This window comes from Chiroxiphia lanceolata, chromosome 4, assembly GCF_009829145.1.
Source record: "Chiroxiphia lanceolata isolate bChiLan1 chromosome 4, bChiLan1.pri, whole genome shotgun sequence".
NCBI lineage: Eukaryota > Metazoa > Chordata > Aves > Passeriformes > Pipridae > Chiroxiphia > Chiroxiphia lanceolata.
Window position 1 is genome coordinate 59,386,351 of NC_045640.1, and position 19,204 is coordinate 59,405,554.

Genomic DNA, 19,204 nt, shown 5'->3' on the forward strand with positions numbered 1-19,204 from the left:
GAGGAAGAAACATGCTACGTTCTAGTGTCTTTATTAGGCAGAGGATGCTCTGATTTGCCTTCTTGGTAAAATCTGCTGTGCTGAGAAATAACTCTGATGTTGGTGTACCACTGTTTCTGTCCCTCAGGGCGGTCACTTTGACCTGGCTGACAGGATGTTCCACAGCGTGCGCGAGGCCTGGTACTCAGCGTCGAAGCACAACATGGCAGACGTGAAGGAGCTCATCCCAGAGTTCTTCTACCTCCCTGAGTTCCTGCTGAATTCCAACAATTTTGACCTAGGTAGGCAATAAGAGCTTGATAGCATCTCTGTGGTGTGAGAACAGTGCCAGAGAGTCCAACATGAGATAAAAGCGTCTCCTGATACAGGCGGAACTGAAAGGTGACTTGCACATTCTGACATGAAAGCAAAAGCAGGAATATTTAAGGTATTTCCTGATACTTTATGTTTATTCAGTATTGTATTCGCAAGTCTGAATCATTCAGAACTCATCTTTTCACTGGGAAGAGTGTAGCAGGAGTTGTTCTTTCCACTGTGATACCTCAGATTTATTTTTTCAGATTTATCACTTAAGATATTTTCTCAAACAGTAAGTGTTCATTTTAAGCAGTTCAGAGTTTGTTCTGAGAATTGCTGAACAAGTCACTGAAATACCCAGAAAGGATTTTTGTTTGAAGTAGTTTTAGTCGATTTGGGGGGGGGTGGTTCCATTCAAAATGCACAGATAATCATATTTTAGTTGTAGTTTCTCTACTTTGCATTTTTCTTCATGTAACTTGCTACATCCAAATGATGGTGTTCACCATCTTTGTGTGCTTATTTGTGTGCTTATTTTTTTAAACTTTGCAAAATCTGTTTGGCAGTCTTCACTTTTAGAACTTTGTTTTAAAGTATTCCTAATGGTTTTGTTGAAATGTCACAGCTTTTGTGACAGTGATACTCAGCAGAAATCAGATTTCACACCTGTTCTCTGTAGGACGTGCATGTTACTTAGGGTTTTTTGTAACTCTTAACAGTGGCATTAAGCTCTTATATTCTGAGCTCTGTGCTGTGAACCTAACAAGCAACAGAACAAGAACATACTGAGAAGTCTCACCAAGTACATTTTTGGTGATCACAATATGCCCCTATTTAATGTTCAGAGTGGGAATGGGGCTGTCCAGGGCAGGATGAATGTATTGTGCCCAGACCATGCCCAGGAGAATCACCTATATCCTTGGACATGGAGCTTGGGGGGGATACCAGTTAACTGCTCATTGTTAGGAAATGAATATTTAGCCTGTATTCCTATGATGTGTAGCCATTCTCATGGGTAGAACAGTAATTCCGTTACATGACACAGAATGTTTGTATTGTGATGTTCCACCAGGGTCTCTCAGTACAGTTTGCTGTTACACTGTCTCATACTGGGCTTTATTTTCTTCAAAACACACTCATTTGACATGTCATTGCTATATACATGCTAAACAGATGCCAAATACAGGTTATTGTCCTCTCTTAAATGGGGGCCAGCATGTTTATTTCAGTTTTCCTCACAGAATAAGAACAATGAAGTCAAACAAAAGATAAGAAAATGAACCTTGCTGTGCTGATTCCTCTGTGTGCAAAATGGGCAGCTGCTATGGTAGTAGTTCCCAGTAGCAGAGTTGGCTGCTCAGGTGGGAGCTGAACTGGCACAACAAGGTTCTGGCTGTGCAGTGATCACAGAGGGCTGTATTACTGGCTGGTGTTCGCATTAACTTTCATGCATGGCAGTGGATCTTTCCCATGACAGGAAGAGAAAAGCAGAAATTTACTTAAATAGAAAAATAGAGAAAATAATCATGTTCCAAGAGCACTTAACAGAGAAACATAAGAGGTTTTGAATTCAGACTGTACATTACAGCATTGTGAAGACTGAGGATGTGTAATCTAATCAACACCACTAGCTTAGAAGAGTAATGTTAGTTTTGAAGATCATATGCTGAAACACTTCTTCAGAAAACTTAGCATGGAATATTTGAATTCTTCCTCCTGCAAGCTGTCTTGCATGAACAACTAAGGCAGAATTTTTCATGTTTTATTGCTTGACAGTTAAAAACAACATAGTATTTTAAAGAAAAGACAAAAATGGCTTCCTTTATGAAAGAAAGGTGTTACAATTTGAATTTTTTTCATAATATTTTTTCATGTTTGCTGGTGCAGTGCAGTTTCAGTGCTTCTCTCCAAGCTTTTGGTTTTGTTTTTGTTTTTCTAATAGGTTGCAAACAAAATGGCACTAAACTTGGTGATGTCATACTCCCTCCGTGGGCAAAAGGAGATCCTCGTGAATTTATCAGAGTTCATCGGGAGGTAATTTGCACTTTAGTAATGACAATAGAAAGCCTCAGTTGGGACCTTCCGCTGCATATTAATCTGAGCTCGGTTTGTGTGATCACAGTTAGCAGCCAGTTTGTGAGTTCAGGGTTGATGGCTGATTGTTGTCAAGGTCTGTAGAACCAGTGTTTCCTCCCCTTCCTTTTTGGCCAGGGAGTACTTGCTTCAGGGAGGCAAGACTTGCTTCAGTGAAAAGCTGTATCGAAACATAACAAAAACGTGTCAGAGTATGTTCTGCATTTTTCTTTGTGGCAGGTGTAGTAAGCTCAACCCGTGACCAGTCTGTCTAGTTTTAATGCATGCCCTTTGAATTTCAGGCTCTGGAATGTGACTTTGTGAGTGCACACCTGCATGAGTGGATTGACTTGATCTTTGGCTATAAACAGCAAGGTCCTGCTGCAGTAGAAGCTGTAAATGTCTTTCACCATCTCTTCTATGAGGGGCAAGTGGACATATATAACATCAATGACCCATTAAAAGAGACAGCTACCATAGGATTCATTAATAACTTTGGACAGATACCAAAGCAGGTATACCCTTTGTAGAATTCTTATTTTGCGGCTAACACTTAAATTGAAATGTATTAATATGGAACAAGAAGGTGTTTTAGGAGTAAAACTTGTTCTTCCAGTGATATGAAATCATTTACATTTCTGTCATATATGACGCAATGATTAACTTTGCACTTTCCCTGTGAGATTAGAAATGTCTTTTTTTTTTTTTCCCCTTTACATCCTTAAAGGCAAAATGAATTATAGCTCAACTCTAAAAATCAATATCAAAAAAAAAAAAAGTATGTTCCTGCTGCAAAGTTAGAGGGGAGGAGTGAAAATGTGATTTCAAAGTAAAGCCTAGTGTTTAGGTATTTTAGGTTATCCTGTAATAAAATTATTTCTATAATAACTGTGCTTCCTTTTTTTACACTAGTCTCTTGATGTTCCACAGGGCTTGGCCACATCTTTTATTTGAAGAATATGTTGCAAAAAATATTAAGACTTTAAATTAGGAAGATATGACTCTTGTAGGACAACTGTAGTCGAGATAGACAGACACATTTTAAAGCTTTAAAGTTTTTGTTCTCTTTAAGAGATTAGATTTAATATTACATTTAATAGTTTGAAGTTTTACTTTGTGGGGTTTTAGGTTTGGGGAGATTGAGTGGGGTTTTTTTGTTTTTTTAATTGGGCGTTTCTTTAGAGTCAGCAATTCACTGGGAACCCAACCAATGTGTTGGAAGCTTTAGACTCAGCTCTCAGCACTTAATGTTTCAGGACAGCCACGGGATATTTCCTGGGGCAACCCACTGACAGCTGTCTGTCTCTCACAGCTTGGAAGGCAGGCTAAGAACTGTTCATCTGTCTTCTGTGGCTTTTCTCCTTTTCCTTCCTTGCACTCTCTCAATAATCTAATTATGTAGTGGCTGCAGGGTTTTCTCCTCTTACGTAATAACCAGTCACTGGGTTGTGATGATAATCAGACATGGCCCAGCTAAAGGCAGATGAACAGATAGGGGCGGGGCAGAGCAGTGGAAGAGCATTGCAGCTGAGTCAAAAGGTCTGCCTGAATCTTCCAATGCCTGTTGGATACAAATGTGGTGAGATCTGCATGAGGAAATAAACTGCAATAAACTCAGGAAACTCAAACTTCTTCCAGTCATTATTGGTGGGGAGTGCTCTTGGAGCACATTTTTATGTGACTATTGAGTTTTTCTGTTACCCTCTGACTTTCCACAGAGGATCCAGGGCAGGCTGTCTCAGTGACATGGCTGCTCTACCCTTTTTCACTTCTTTGCTGCACAGAGATGTAACATGGGGACTACATCTTCTTTATCTTATCTCTTACGCTAGTAATACACCTTGTAGTTTGGTTTTCCATTTTAAAAGTCTGTGATGCAAAACATTGCGGAGCTGATGCTATGTTTATAAGAGGGCTCTCACCGACTGCAGCGGGCCTGAGATGCCACAGCCTGAGGGGCAGAGCAAAATGAATAAGCAAGAGGAACGGTCATTCAGAGGAGGGGTTGGGTTTTTTTGTTGCTGGAATTGGAGTTTTGAGACCCACTGTTCATGTGAAACGCTGTATGATGGACCTTCTCTCTCAGTCTTCCCATAGCCCAGCCAGATGGGAGGCATGCTATCCTTCAGGGAGGGGGATGGCATGTAGGCCATGTTGTTATTTGTACCCAAGGGGTTGGTGCAAGCAGTAGAAACATGTCTACACCGTCATAGTTCAGCTACCTCAGGCTTATGCATGTTCCCTCTGCTTTGGAAAGGCAAACAGGTAGCACATTTCAAGGGGCTCAAAGGAAAACAAGTTTCAGCATTGGAATTTCAGTTCTCCTTTCAGTGCTGTAGTAGCCTCTCTGTGAAAGAGCTGTTGAAATCTTGCAAAAAACCACTCTGTGTTTGTCAGTTACATATTGTAATACATAGCATCTACCACCTGAGGTGTTTGTTATTAATTTATCAAGTGATAAACCTTAGTGTGTGTCACTGATGAACATGGCTTATTAGAAGCAATGATTGCCTTTTTTAACACTGGAACGGTCACTGAAGCGATAAAATGTAAATTCAGCCCCTCATAACGAAAAGCTATGCAGAAGATAATCAGGGACTCAGATGCCTTTCTTGTGCACGTTGTCATATGGGGTCCCATTCCATGCCCACCCATGCTGTTACTCTGTTCTTTGGTAGCCTGGCCACCTCCAAGCGAGTGAGCTGCTGTTTGTGGGACACAGTTTGTTTCAAAGCCAAAACTTAGCTTTCAGTTTACCCTGGGTTAGAATTTCTTACCGCATTATGCATCAGCTTTGGGATTTTTGCTTGCTTTAATTCAGCTGCTTTTGCAACTGGGAACAGCTTTAAAAAAAACTTTGCTCCTTGTAGGATTTCATATTGTTTGTTGAAGTTTTTTTGAAATTATTGCCGTAAGTTATTAGTGAATACGAGAGCAGTTAAGTAACATTTGCTGACCTGCAGAATTTTTAGGAGGTAAATTGGACTTATTTATGATCTTTTTACGTTTGTGCCCTTGTAAGCCTGTAATTTTTGATTGTAATTAGTTTCTTGATGAATTTCAGCTCTTCAAAAAACCACACCCACCAAAGCGTGTTAGAAGCCGACTGAATGGAGAGGCTGTGGGAACCTCTGTGCCTCCTGGTTCCACAGGTGACAAGATTTTCTTCCATCATTTGGACAACCTGCGGCCATCTCTTGCTCCAGTGAAAGGTAAACTGTAAAACCACAGTAGTTATTCCTGTTTTGTCACCCAAGCATTCAGAGTTTCAGCAAGATAGTCCCTTTTCATCTTTTGCTTAGTTCTGATATTCCTACTGCCTGTAGTTTTGTGAGAAGGGCAAATTTAAAATACTCTAATGGTGTAAGATTATGTTCTTACCTACTTTAAAGTGTACTTGGAAAGCACCAGTTTAATATAACTTTGTTTAAATAGAGGGATAAAATGGGCCCCAAGCACCTCTTTATAGAATTTTAGTTTAACAAACAGCATTCAGGGTATGTTGCTTCTGGGCCTGCAATAGCCTCGATTTTTGTGATTTTCATGGCAAAAGATTCTTTGTTGCAGTGCCAAGAAATACTGAGAAGTATTGGCAGGAAAGGGTGGTGTTGGAAGCTGCACTGAGACAAAAGAAGGTGGTTTTTTACTTCATATTTGACATTATACCGAGCAGAAGTTAGTTGTCTGTGAGGCAGGTAAATGCTATGCAGTGATTTCTTTCCTAGCTGATTAAGTGACTGTGCCTGCCTGCTGTAAAAGGAGAGGATGTACTATTACAAAGGGCATAGTAGGGCTTAAGTGTAGACTCTAAGTCAGGAAATTAGAAAGGACTAATCTATATTTGCAAAGCTTGGGGAAAAACAAATAGGACACTACGAGCTGTAGTCAGGAAAGCAGCTTGTGGGAATGCTTGTCCAAGGTGTTGGAATCAATACCAAAAACTTATTTTTCTTTGTGTCAAAAATGTTGCAATCACTTTTAATGAACACAGGCATCTTGTCTGAGGAACACCTTGTGCAGCCTCACAGATAGGTCTGTGGTCCTCAGAGTATTCTTGCCACTGCTGGTGGTGCTTAGGTCTGCATTTGTTAGGAATGGAGCAAAAGCTGCCATCACTGCAGCTGAAACAAAGATTTATATAAACAACCAGTACGGAGACCTTACTTTTGCAGAACAGCAGGTACGTATTGGGATCAGATGGTATTTGTCTCTCCCAGCACTAAAACATAACCCTATCTTCTTTTTAGAGCTCAAGGAGCCTGTGGGACAGATCGTGTGCACTGATAAAGGCATTCTGGCAGTGGAACAGAATAAGGTTCTCATCCCACCTACCTGGAATAAAACCTTTGCTTGGGGCTATGCAGACCTCAGCTGCAGACTGGGTACCTACGAGTCAGACAAGGTTGGTAATCTGAAATCTGTTTCGGTGCTGAATGTACCAAAGCAGTTGGTGCTCAATAGTGGAAACAAATCCAACAATGGAAATTTCTTTCACATGTGTAATTTTGTACTGCATAAGTTTTTTTGCTCCTTACCTGGTTTTCTTCATCGGAGTGCTGGCAGAATAACATAAACCAACTAATAATAATTTTTTTACCGGGTTTGCAAAACATGAATGAATTAAATCTATGCAATTAAAGCTCATCTCATATTACCTCAGGAGGCATCTTATGGCAGAGGCTGGAATTGCTTGTGTTTGAGGAAAAACTGCATAAGGGGTAGCAGTGGTATCTTAGTGACTTAATGAATATAAGGTGGCAGTCAGGTTTTTATTTTTTATCCTGCAAGTAATTCTTCTTTGTTTTCTTTATTTTTAGGCAGTGATTGTTTATGAATGTTTGTCAGAATGGGGTCAGATACTGTGTGCCATTTGCCCCAACCCCAAACTTGTTATCACTGGAGGAACAAGCACAGCAGTGTGTGTGTGGGAGATGGGTGTCTCCAAAGAAAAGGCTAAAGCCCTCACACTGAAACAGGTAAAATACAGTAAAAATGCCTTTTATTTAAATTAATGTTACAGGATCAAAGTTATTATTTCTCCCTTAGTAACCTTTAAAGCCATGAGTCCAGCAGATCTTTGGAGAAGAGAGGAGTCGAGGTACAGATCTGCATCGAAAGTGGGCAAATTGTCTTTAATTGTATCATATTTAAGGATAGTGGAACACCAGGAGCTTTTGGTAGTGATGTTAACAAAATTGTACAGGTGTGTTTTGTGAAATGATCTGCTTTATTGTAACCCCCCATCTAAAAACTGTCAGGAAGGACAGTGAAAGGAGGCTGCCTTAAAGGTTAATTTTCCTCTCTTTAAATTGGTTTTTTTTTAATTACTTTTTCTTTAAAAATATGTATGTTCAAATTACATTTCTCTGCAAAACTTTTGTCTTTCTGGCAATAATGTCTTTGGAGCAGAGTATACTTCTTTAGGATCACCTGAAGTTTTTTCTTGCTTTATTAATTCAAGACAGCAAGTTCTAATCTAAAGCAAGCAGCTGTGCTTTGAAGTCAGTTGCAGCTAAGTGCAGAGAGGGTTTTTTGTGTTTACTAAGGAAAAAACAAACAAAAAATCACGAAATGCACACACAAACAAACAAAAAACCCCAACCCTAACTAAATCCAAATATTCTAGGAGCTGTGTATAATTGTTATAGGTAGTTAGGTTGTAGAGTGTTACTGTTCCTGTTGGCATCTTAACAGTAGGACTTTTTGTTAGAGAAAAGTTTTCAGTCAAACTTAAGAAATTTAGAGAATTATTTAATAACTTCCCTTGCTCGGTATCTAACAACTGTACAGAGCTGTGTTTCCAAAGTGTTTTACTTCAGAACAGTGCAAGATAAAACACTATGTTAAATTTCAGGGTAGTATATTGAAGGCCATTTATTGTACTTCAGCCAGTGATTTGTGACTGAGTATGCTGCAGTTAAGCCTAAAATATAAAAGTTGGACCTAATATGAGTAGACACTTGTATTTTTCTCCTCCTTCCAATTGACTTTGCCTTTTTGGTTGCAGCTCTTTCTTGTCTCTTTTATCTTCTCTTAAACATCAACAGAAGTTTATAAAGGAGCCATTAGTTTCTGTTTTCAGAATGTAATTTCAGGTGCAGCCTGGAACACATTCTGACCCTATAAACAGGCTACTGCTGTAGAATGGTTTTTATCCAGTGGAAGGCTCTATGCCATTAGACTCTTGAAATTCTGTTTTGACAAAGTACTTTTTAAATGGGAAAAAAATTATTAGTCTATCATTTTCAATTATGAAAATAGTTATCAACTGAATGCTTGTAAGGCAGCTGCATCTTCTGATAGAATATTCATGTTACATTATCTGAATCTTCCAGATAAGAGGGTTTAATGTGCAATTTTTGTGCTCTCTCCTGATTTCATCTTGTTCCTCCTGTCTTGTGTTTTGCAGGCATTACTGGGTCATACTGACACTGTCACATGCTTAACAGCATCACTGGCTTATCACATAATTGTGAGTGGATCACGGGATCGCACCTGCATCATCTGGGATTTGAATAAACTCTCCTTTCTAACGCAGCTTCGAGGTCACAGGGCTCCAGTTTCAGCTCTCTGTATAAATGAATTAACGGTAAGAACCAAATGCCACCCATTCAGTGCCATTCCATGTGGGAACAGTAGCAAGAGTCAGACATTGTTAAACCGAGGAAAAACAAACTGAGCTGTTCTGTTAGTTTGTCAAAAATCATATAAATCACCTGAAAACTTAATTAACAGGTTTAGGAAATAATTTGTGTCTTTTGTCCAGAGTTACACATGGATTCATTCCATGTAGAGTAGCTTGAGCTTGGGAAAGGTGCTGTATACTAGCAGTACAGCTAGTGTGACATTCAGAGTGGGTTGTCAAACCTGCCACAGGAGCTAAGAAAAGGTTTTGATATGTGACCTTGGCTGACTTCTCTTAAGCTTAATGTAAAGGAAGCAGAAGATACCTTGGGTGAAGCTGCAGTGCCAGTTGTAGTGGAAATGGACACATCCTAAAAGCTTGTATGCCTGGTGGTCCTATGAGTTACAGGTCATCATTTGTCCAGCTCCCATGCATGGTCAGCAGGGCTGGATGGATGGACCCTGTTGCAACTGGAGCAGATGTAATGGTTGAAATCAAGACAAAATGGGGCTGTAATGCACAGAGGGGGTAGCAAGAGGCACAATTTATTAGCTGTCAGTGGTCTGGTTGTAGTGTTGCCAGTGCTTTAGACTGCAGCTCCTGTTCCTCTCTGCGCTAGTTTGGACTGTTCCCAATAAGGAAGCAAATGAAATTTAAGGTGGCACATGTCTGTGAAAAAGAGAGGCGTCAACATGAGTAGAGTCTTTGGAAACGGAGAAGGGAAAGTATTGAAAATGTGCTGTTGGATTGTTATGCTATGAATAGTGGAGGAATTGGTCAACTCACTGTACCCTGTAAATACAACAAATAGGTTGCTACTAAGTCTAATTTTTTAGGTATAATTAAAAAAAAAAAAAAAGACATATAATCCTAAAGGCTTCTTCAGGTGGCCAAACTCAACTTGACTAAAACTTCTTGAAAAGTGCCAGCCTGAACTTGGCTGAACTTGGTTTATGATCGAACCTGGCTTATATTTTTGCTGAAGACTTGTATTGAGGTGTTATTTGTCTTTGCAGGGAGATATTGTATCCTGTGCTGGCACTTACATCCATGTGTGGAGCATTAATGGCAGCCCTACTGCAAGTGTCAACACTTTCACTGGCCGAAGCCAGCAAATTATGTGCTGCTTTGTGTCAGAGATGAATGAGTGGGATACCCAGAACGTCATAGTAACGGGGCATTCGGACGGAGTTGTCCGGGTAAGTACCAGGAATCGCCGCTTGGAAAATTAAGTTTACACCTTAGTAGTAACAGTATTTAGAGAAGCCATGTCTATCCAACACAGTGTCCTGGCCAGTACCAAAAGCAGTCCTGCTGTACTTGGGTGTTTCACCTGAGCAGTTCTTTCTCCCCTTCGATGCACCCACTGGGATGTGGTAACTAGGAATGTTCAGTAGCAAACGTCTTCCTTCCTGCTCTGTTTTGATCACATTTTGGTCACCAGCTTTCGTGCCTGGAGGTTGTAGTTTTTGTTCACCATTTTTGTTTTACATAGCTTGAGATATTTCAATTTGTTGCCTAGAAAGAAAAGAGAAACTTAATGTCATCTCTGATCAGTGTGAGTCTAACCCAATTTTCAGTACTTTCGTGTGCAGCCTTGGGCTTACCTTAAACAGAGTCTGCTGGTGAGATGGCTCTGTGGAGTGGGTTCAGGCATAAATACAGATGTCCTTTTATAGTATCTAATCTCCAAAATCAAGGGGATGTGACCTGCCTTGCATGCTGCCAGTGCAAATATACAGTTCTACTCACCCATTTTAACTCTATAAGTAGCTCAGAAGAAAGACAAAAGTTCAGTAAAGTGCCACTTTACCTATCCCTTGTCCCTCCAGTTCTGGCGGATGGAATTTTTGCAAGTACCAGAAACACCAGCTCCAGAGCCTGTAGAGATGCTGGAAATGCCAGAGGATTGCCAGGAAGCACAAATAGGTATGTTTTGTATTTGCCTTTTATCTGATTTTTGCTATGTGTAGGTGAAATCCTGTGGTTACAGAGTGCAGAACGGATGATGGAGATTTTGTCTTAAAAGACAGTAGGCACAATAAGTAGAGTATCTGAGTTTTGTTCACCACCTTGCCCAAGGTAGTTTCATGTTGCTGTGAGTAAGAAAAAGTGTTGCCATCATAGCTTTTTTTCCTGAAGATGGAACTTTTCTCTGTGTGGTTATTTGTGCTATCGGTGAACCCAGTAGATGCTACCATTGTCCAAAAGCTACATATTCTTTTAGTCTGAAATGGAATTGTAGCATAACAACAGAGTTAAAAACATCTGCTGATGGAACAGCATGCTGTTTAGGCAAGCAAGAATATAATTTTCCCCTGTTGGAAGATTTTGGTCTGCGCTTGCTGATGGTTTGCCATCTCATTTTCCTCTTGCCCTCTTCATGTTGAAGATATGAGATCCAGATCCAAATCCAAACCATGATACTCTTTGGTAATCATTATATAAATGCAACTTTCTTTTTCTGTGTCAGTGGGAGTATAAATGTCTTTGGTAATTGCTTTTTTGTATTAACAAATCTGCATCATATTTTTCAGTCAGACAGTTTCAGCATAGCTGACTGTGCTTGTGTAAGTTTTGCTGAAAGGTTTTGCTGACTTGAGCATTTTTGAAGGTTTCGCTCGTTGTGTCTGTCCTAGCCTACCTCAGATGGACTGTTGCAGGAAATAACTTCAGCTAAGGAGTGTTGTTTTCTGACAGACCAGTGCAAAAGAGATGAATAGTGGATTCCTGGCAAGAGCTGCATCTCTGCAAAGGCTTTGAGATGCCAGCATGCTGTTTCCCTCTCACCATGCAGTGGTGGTACCTGTTGGGTTGTGGGCAGTGGCAGTATCTGAATAAGGCAAAAGTACAGACTGTGAGCACCCTTGCTATCAACATCTCTCTTGTTGTGTGAATCCAGGGCAGGAAGCCCATGAAGAGGACAGCAGTGACTCCGAGGCAGATGATCCATGCATAGGCCAGGACACAAAACTGCCGGAGAGCCAGAGTCAACCAGGCAGCACCAGCCACAGGCCTAGGTCATCATCCAACAGAGCAGCAGCAGCGTGGTCAGCAGACAGCGGCTCTGATGACTCCAGGCGTTGGTCAGACCAGCTCAGCTTGGATGAGAAAGATGGTTTTATCTTTGTGAATTATTCTGAGGGACAAGCAAAACTGCATCCCCATGCTCAGGTTAACCACCCACACCCCAGCTATGCTGAAGCACGGCACTACAGCAAGCTTAAACCAGGTAAAAGAAATTGGGCACACTCCTCGGTTTTATTCCCTAGTGTAATGTTATACAGTGTGGAATATCCCTTAGGTTGGTTTGATTCAGCTGTACACCTTGTGCCCCCTCCCAGCTTACTGCACACCTCCAAACTCCTGAGAGGGGGTAGGCTGCAAAGTGGGGAAAAAGATGCTCTGAAAGTACTACTGTAAAATAGGCAAGGCACTGGAATGTCATCAAAACTGTTGTAGTCACATACCCAAAACGCAGCATCATATGACCTTTTATGGAGAAAATTAATGACAGTTGGAAATCTAAGTCTTTACTTGAAAAATGCAATACAATGGTTAAAATAAATTTAAAAAAAAAAGGAAGTGAGGCTATACCAGTCCTGTCCAGCTTTGGTACAGGGCTTCACTGTGTCCCCATTCTCTGCAACTCCCAAGTGGACTCAGAGAAACTGGAGGCTTTGTGCATTGTTGTGTATCCTCTCCATGCATACATGCATTGGAGAGCAGTGGAAAACTGTGTTTTCCCTGGGTGAAACTTGAGCCATAGAGAGTGATCTCCAGCAGGACATTTTTTCTTTCTGCACAGTCGCATGTAGAAGTGTTGGGGGAGGAGGGAACAAAAATGAGAACCAGCAAGTTTGCTTTATCCCTTCCTCCTTCCCACTCATTTCTAGGATACAGATGGGAGCGCCAGTTGGTGTTTAGAAGCAAACTAACTATGCACACGGCATTCGATCGCAAAGACAACGCACACCCAGCAGAAATCACTGCACTCGGCATCTCCAAGTGAGTAGCCCACAAGTGATTGCTTAAAACATTTTTGAGTGTTATCAACAGGAAGTGTCAGAATCACAGACTGTTCTGAGTTGGAAGGGACACACAAGGATCATCAAGTCCAACTCTTAGGTGAATAGCCCATACAGGGATCAAGTGGTACCAACCAACCATTGCTCTTTGCACAGTGCTGTTTTGTGGCGCTTCTGTTTGGGGCAGCCTTCTTCAAGAACTGAGATTAAAACAGTGAAATAAGTAGATTTATTCAGCTGTATTATGCTACATAGAGTGTTGTGGCTCCGTTTCTCAGTCAGACCAGGCTAATTGGCATGTGAGTTACTATGCAACAGTTCAACATCATACCATCTCTGACATGTAAAAACGGCCATCGGTGCCTGCGTGTTACTGTGCCAGAATAGTTGCAGGAATGCTTTTGCTTTTTCCTTACAGGGATCACAGCAGGATTCTTATTGGGGATGGCCGGGGCAGGGTGTTCAGCTGGTCTGTAAGCGATCAGCCGGGTCGATCCGCAGCTGACCACTGGGTGAAGGATGAGGGGGGAGACAGTTGCTCAGGCTGCACCGTCCGGTTCTCACTCACTGAGAGGCGTCACCATTGCAGGAACTGTGGACAGCTCTTCTGCCAGAAGTAAGCCAGCCAACAGTCTCCTTTGGGCTCTTTTCCATACAGAATTTTAGGCTGGGTAAAGCTGTTGCATGCCACGGAACTCTGGCAAAAGATTGAGGTTTCCTTTACTGACTTAAACTGTGTGTAGGACTGTAAGGATGCTGATTTAGGAGCCACTGGAAGGAAGGCTCAGACAGGAGGATGTATGACATGGAGACTGTATGTGAGTTCCTCTTATCCATGAACTGAAGTGGGTCAGGAAGGGTATTTCTAGTTTCATCTCTGTAGCTCTACGTTGAGTCTAAACTGGTGACAACAGCTGTTTCTAACTGTCACTCAGAGTCACTGCACTGATTCTGTGGCGATTGTATAAGTTAAATTCTGCTTCTGCCATGTGGCATTGCATTTCCATGTCAAGATAAGGTTGGACAGTTTTCTGGTGTTTGAAGTCATGATGACAATTTACACAGCTAGATAGAAAATGCATGGAAATGGAGGGGACCTGTGTTAAGCAATGCTTTATTTTTTCTCTCCAGGTGCAGCAGGTTCCAGTCTGAAATCAAACGGCTCAAGATTTCCTCACCAGTCAGAGTGTGCCAGAACTGCTTCTACAACCTGCAGCACGAGCGGGGTTCAGAGGAGGGGCCCAGAAATTGATGGGGTCCCGGCAAACGGAGACCTCATCCAGCCCCACTGTCACTCCAAGGACTAGTGAGAGTACTGTGCGGTGATCGGAAGGGATTAGAATATTGTCTGTTTACACTTATGTTTATACTGCGTTTGAAGCACTAAAAGTAAAAAGGGATCATTGAGTTGGTTTGTGTTGACAGAAGGTAAACGAGGCTGACAGCAAAATGAAGAGCAAGGCCCAGGAAGACATGATTAGTAACCGCAAATCCAACAGAACTGTCAACCCCTAAACCTATGTGACGTGGCTATGGAGAAAATCCTCACTTATCCTAAACACCCCTTCTTGTCTTGTTTTTGTAGAGCTAGTCATCTTAATCGGGGGGAGGGGGAGGGGAAGGCTTTTTAGAAGATAGTTGTAAATCTGCCTTCTTCGCAAGCAACTGTGTATATTGTAAATAGGTATAATGGCCTTTTTATCTAAATATGAACTTAACTGCCTGTTACATGGGACTTCAGATTAACCACTGTACTTTGTGTGGCATCTTTATCTCATCTATCAGTTTAAATACGAATGTTTAAAAAAAACAAACAAACCAACCAGAAAACTCGAAGGCATTATGTGTATTTCTGTTAAAAATCCAGTCTGTGCATGTTTCTTCTTTCAGTTGCCCACAGTATCTTAATTTAAGTGAGGCTATTCATAGAATTACATGGATTTTTCAAAAAAAAGAAAAAAACCAAAACATTTTTGAGAATAGGAATTTGGAGTATTTTATTCTAGCTGTAAGATAACCAGGAACTAAATTGTACACTTGTGTTGCATTTTATACCAAACTATTTACCACCTCAGTGTTGTTCATATTTAATAAGGCCTCTTTTATACATATGTCAGAGCTGCAGTTTTATTAATTACTTACTGTTCGTTAGCAGCTGATTCATGCAGTGCAAGAACCAGCTTTTACCTTCTTTAGTCAATAGCAATTGGCTTGCAGATAGGTACAGAATGAATTCCTTGTGCATAAAACTTAACCGCTGTTGTCCTGTAGCTTGTTTGCAAAAAAAGCCTTTTGGAACAATAGGCATTGCTCTAAAACAGGGTCATATTTAGTCATGTCAGAAATGCTTCTCAGAGCTCTCTTTGTCTTTCAGCACATGGCATCAACTTGAGGACAGCAGTAGATTTCCATTATGGTTTTTAAGTTCCGATATGAATTTAATTGCAGTATTTTTTTACTACTATGTCATTTATTTTGCACTACATGTGGGATGAAGTAGAGACACTGATATCCACTGGGATTGGAACACGTACATTGGATAGGCCCATGGACGTGGACTTAATTTCTGCATGAGGTCTTGCCAGTGGGTTTTTGGTTGGGTGAGGGTGGAGAGGGAGGGCAGCGGGCAGGCTGGTGTTTGGTTTGGTTTTTAACGTATGTGTATATATTTTGTAAATGGGTGACAGACTGATCTAGGTATATTCACAATGGATTCTTTTAAATAGCAGTAGGGATACGGCCCAGACCAACAGAAGACAGGTGGCCTCGTGTTTGCTCTGTTACTACTTCGGTGAGTGCCCTCACTCACAACTTCACTTGGAATGAGTTGGGCAGACTCTGGCCCTGGGATGGCAGATAATTAAAACCTGTTGCTGTTATCAGAATTGCACCATCAAAAATGCCCTCTGTGGTGGTGTGAGCTCCTTCCGAGAAGGTCCTTGACACCGTGGGGGCACACCTGTCTTCTCTTGATTTGAACTTTTAGCAGTGAATAATTTGTTAATTCTGACCACTTACTATTTACCCTGGTATCACATGTTTATGCACTGAAGGTTAAATATGTATTTTGATACTTGTTTGTTTATTATGTATGTGCTGGTCTGTAAAATGAGATATATTCCTGTTTTGGTATGTATACTAGGTCCCCAAATGAACAGAAAGGCTTCTCTAGAGCCCTTGCACACTGTTGAGTAAATGCAGGTTTGTTGAGCTTAGCTGACCCAAATTTTGGATCCAAAGAGTGATGGTCAAGTAGCCACACTACCTGGCTACCCTACAGATTTGACCCTAAAAACAGGAAAAGGGCCTTGGTAAGCATGTGCAGAGCGCTGGAATTTCTGTGTTCAGCTGTTCTCTCTGACGTTGCCTTCACCCTTCCCAAAATGATGCAAAACCAGCATAGTTCAGAAGACAGGCTAGTGGCCTTAATGTTTTCCGTTTGAGCAAAAGGCTGTTTCAACAACTCCTAAATGCCTTTGAGTCCACAGAGCTTTTCCTCCCCTTGCCTCCAGATTTCAAATCAAACCCAAATTTAAGGAAGTCTTCTTTTCTGTGGACTGGAACTTGTACAGCCACATAATTAAACCCTAATAAAAACAAGGTTATGGCAGTAACACTGATACAATCTTAACACTAAAAGCAAGCAGTTGGCATGTAGTGCTAATGCAGGCTCACGGGGGCAGCAGGCCATCAGTGCAGAGGTAGGTGGTCAACTGCATCCAGCACGGGTGGTGTTGTGCACCTTTGATGTTTGGCAGCGTACTAAAAAAAAATTCATTATTCTTTACGATTTCCTTGGTGTAGAGGTTAGTCCCAGTTTACATTTTGCAAACAAACCAGCACAGCCCTCTTACCTAATTCTTCAGTTGCGCTGTTCCAAAAAACCACATTCTTTCTTGCTGGAGGTGGAGGGAAAAAACACACCTGCTCGTGTTTCCTCTGGCAGCTGGTGCTGTGGGCAACTGTTGTGTTCACGTGGGAGTGGGGGTTTTTTCCATTTCATTCGAGCTTCTAAGGCAAATACTTGCTTTGTTTTCCATGTAAAAATCTGTTGAGCGAAAATATACTCATGTACACTAACATTGGTAGACTATATTCTCTGCAAGTACCTCACATGTCTTCTCCTGCCTTGTTCTTTGTAGTAAACTTATCCATGTACTCTTAACATTCGTATGTAGTGTGCAACTGTAATGTCATGCTTTTGAGAGGGAGTTGGCTACCTCCAGCCAACATTCATCAGTTCAATAGCAAAACACTTTAGATAAGTTATTTTGCACTTTCTTATGTATAAAATTGGTAGAAACTTATATTTGCTTTGTATCATTTAAAGACTCCTTTTGTTTCAGTAAATGAACTGTGTATAAAATACTTATGCAGTTAAAACTGTTTTTAGAAAGTATTTTTAATTTCAGCAAGTTTGGTTACTTGTTGCATGACTATTAACACAGCTGACTTTTTGTGTCAGTGCAATGTATATTTTTTTTGTCCTGTTATTAACTTGTAAGCCCTAGTTAAATGGCCATTTATTTGTACAGCATCAGGAGTAAATTGAAGATAACTGGCTAAGACTGGAGTGTGGAATTTTGTACTATATTGCAGAATCCAATATCTGTTTTTTGGTGGTTACGTAAAAGGCCTGACGATTTACTATCTAGTGTGCAATCTGTGATATCTGAATGTTCATTGTATATTTGTCTCCAATGCAAAAAGGTAGAGTAACACAATTACAACAATACATGATTAAATGCAATAGTTCAGGTACTGAAGTATTTTTTTTTTTCATTTCAAATAAATACCTGCTATTTACCACCAAAAAGCTGTTTTGCATTTGTTGGAAAGATGCAACATTTGCAGCTGAATAAACATTTTTAACATGGGAGTGGTAACTAATGAGTAACATGTTTCTGTATTATCACCAGGAGTAAATTTCTATTGCTTGTTACAGTTTTGCTTTCTGAATGTGGGTATGGCCATCCATAATGATGCAGCATGAAATAATGTCTTGGTTTATTCTTTTTTGCTTTGTGTCACTGTAGAGTGTGAATTAAGAATTTGAAGATGTGTAGAAGAACAGGCTCTGCCAATATAGAGAAAGCAGACAGAATAGTTGCATGTCATGCTGGGATAAGGACAGTGGAAAAATGGAGGTTGTATCAAAATCCAGTTTAGATCATCTTCCTCAAGGAGAGAATGACTACTAGAGCAGAACTTGACCTTATCTGGTGAGAAACAGCCTAAGATCCCCAAATGTTGAAGCATTTTACTAATTCTTCAATCCATTTTTATACCTTTTTCTAAGTTGGTAATGCTAAAGAATGTGAGGTTTCACGTTGGCAGTTAATTATGTGCCAGCGCTGGTGGCCCCACGAGTTCATCTCCAACTAAAAACTGTGTTTTAATGCATTTGGACCTACCATGTTCCTTGCCTGATGGGCACCAGACCTGACAGTGCATTCTTGGAATTTAATGGCAGGTGATTTCTTTAGGTGTAAAAGAAAAGGAACACCTACCAATGAACTTAACTGTCTGTGTGTACTGTGTTTTACATGGGCTCCTTCTGTGAACTCTTGGGTTTTTTTTAGTTATACTTCAGTGTGCTTTTGAGCAGTAGTTACAGAAGCCATTTTCATAGCCCTTCCTAAGCCATGTCTTGGTTATATGGGATTGGTAACGTCACCTTTTCATAGGTTCAAGGCATTTCCACATTTTCAGTCTTTTCATACACTGAAAAAAATGCTTTCTCTCTAACAGTTATGAGGGAGTTACTGTGATTCTCAGCGTGGCTGCAGACGCTGACAGCTGCAGCCCAGCATTCTGCTGTCATGGAGCAGGTCATGGATGAACCTCACCGAAGCATTCTGAGCCAGGTAACCATGCTGACTGTGGGTTGTGGGGTCTGGCATCACCTCCCACTCTTTTTGGGGAGAGATACCCTACCAACAGTAGCTCCAGGCTGGGCTGTGCAGCCAGATCATTTAGTATACGGAGTATTTCAACCTCATTTTCCCAGGGAAAGAATGATTTGGCCACCTTCTTTGGCCTGTGCCATGTTAAACCACTTAACACGGGCTTAACTTGGTGCAGCCTTTTGAATGACACAGAGAACTTGCCGTCAGTGTCGCATCCTGCCTGCAGAGTGCACGGCAGTGCCTCGTCTCCACAGTTTGTCATGTGATGGAGG

At 41.0% G+C, this 19,204-nt stretch overlaps 1 protein-coding gene across 8 annotated transcripts in view; it reads left to right on the forward strand.

The window, feature by feature from the left end:
- Nucleotides 1–17,839, forward strand: part of WDFY3 (WD repeat and FYVE domain containing 3) — a 167,738-nt gene extending 149,899 nt beyond the window's left edge. For all 8 annotated transcript variants that reach the window (XM_032685026.1, XM_032685019.1, XM_032685022.1 and 5 more), the window contains 13 exons: nucleotides 128–281; nucleotides 2,240–2,331; nucleotides 2,673–2,885; nucleotides 5,435–5,582; nucleotides 6,618–6,772; nucleotides 7,188–7,346; nucleotides 8,780–8,959; nucleotides 10,012–10,194; nucleotides 10,828–10,924; nucleotides 11,898–12,227; nucleotides 12,892–13,003; nucleotides 13,442–13,639; nucleotides 14,155–17,839. In XM_032685026.1, the coding sequence (XP_032540917.1) occupies nucleotides 128–281; nucleotides 2,240–2,331; nucleotides 2,673–2,885; nucleotides 5,435–5,582; nucleotides 6,618–6,772; nucleotides 7,188–7,346; nucleotides 8,780–8,959; nucleotides 10,012–10,194; nucleotides 10,828–10,924; nucleotides 11,898–12,227; nucleotides 12,892–13,003; nucleotides 13,442–13,639; nucleotides 14,155–14,275 (2,142 nt within the window). In that variant the 3' untranslated portion in view covers nucleotides 14,276–17,839. The remainder of the gene's footprint in view (nucleotides 1–127; nucleotides 282–2,239; nucleotides 2,332–2,672; nucleotides 2,886–5,434; nucleotides 5,583–6,617; nucleotides 6,773–7,187; nucleotides 7,347–8,779; nucleotides 8,960–10,011; nucleotides 10,195–10,827; nucleotides 10,925–11,897; nucleotides 12,228–12,891; nucleotides 13,004–13,441; nucleotides 13,640–14,154) is intronic.
- The last annotated feature ends 1,365 nt before the right edge of the window (nucleotides 17,840–19,204 follow it).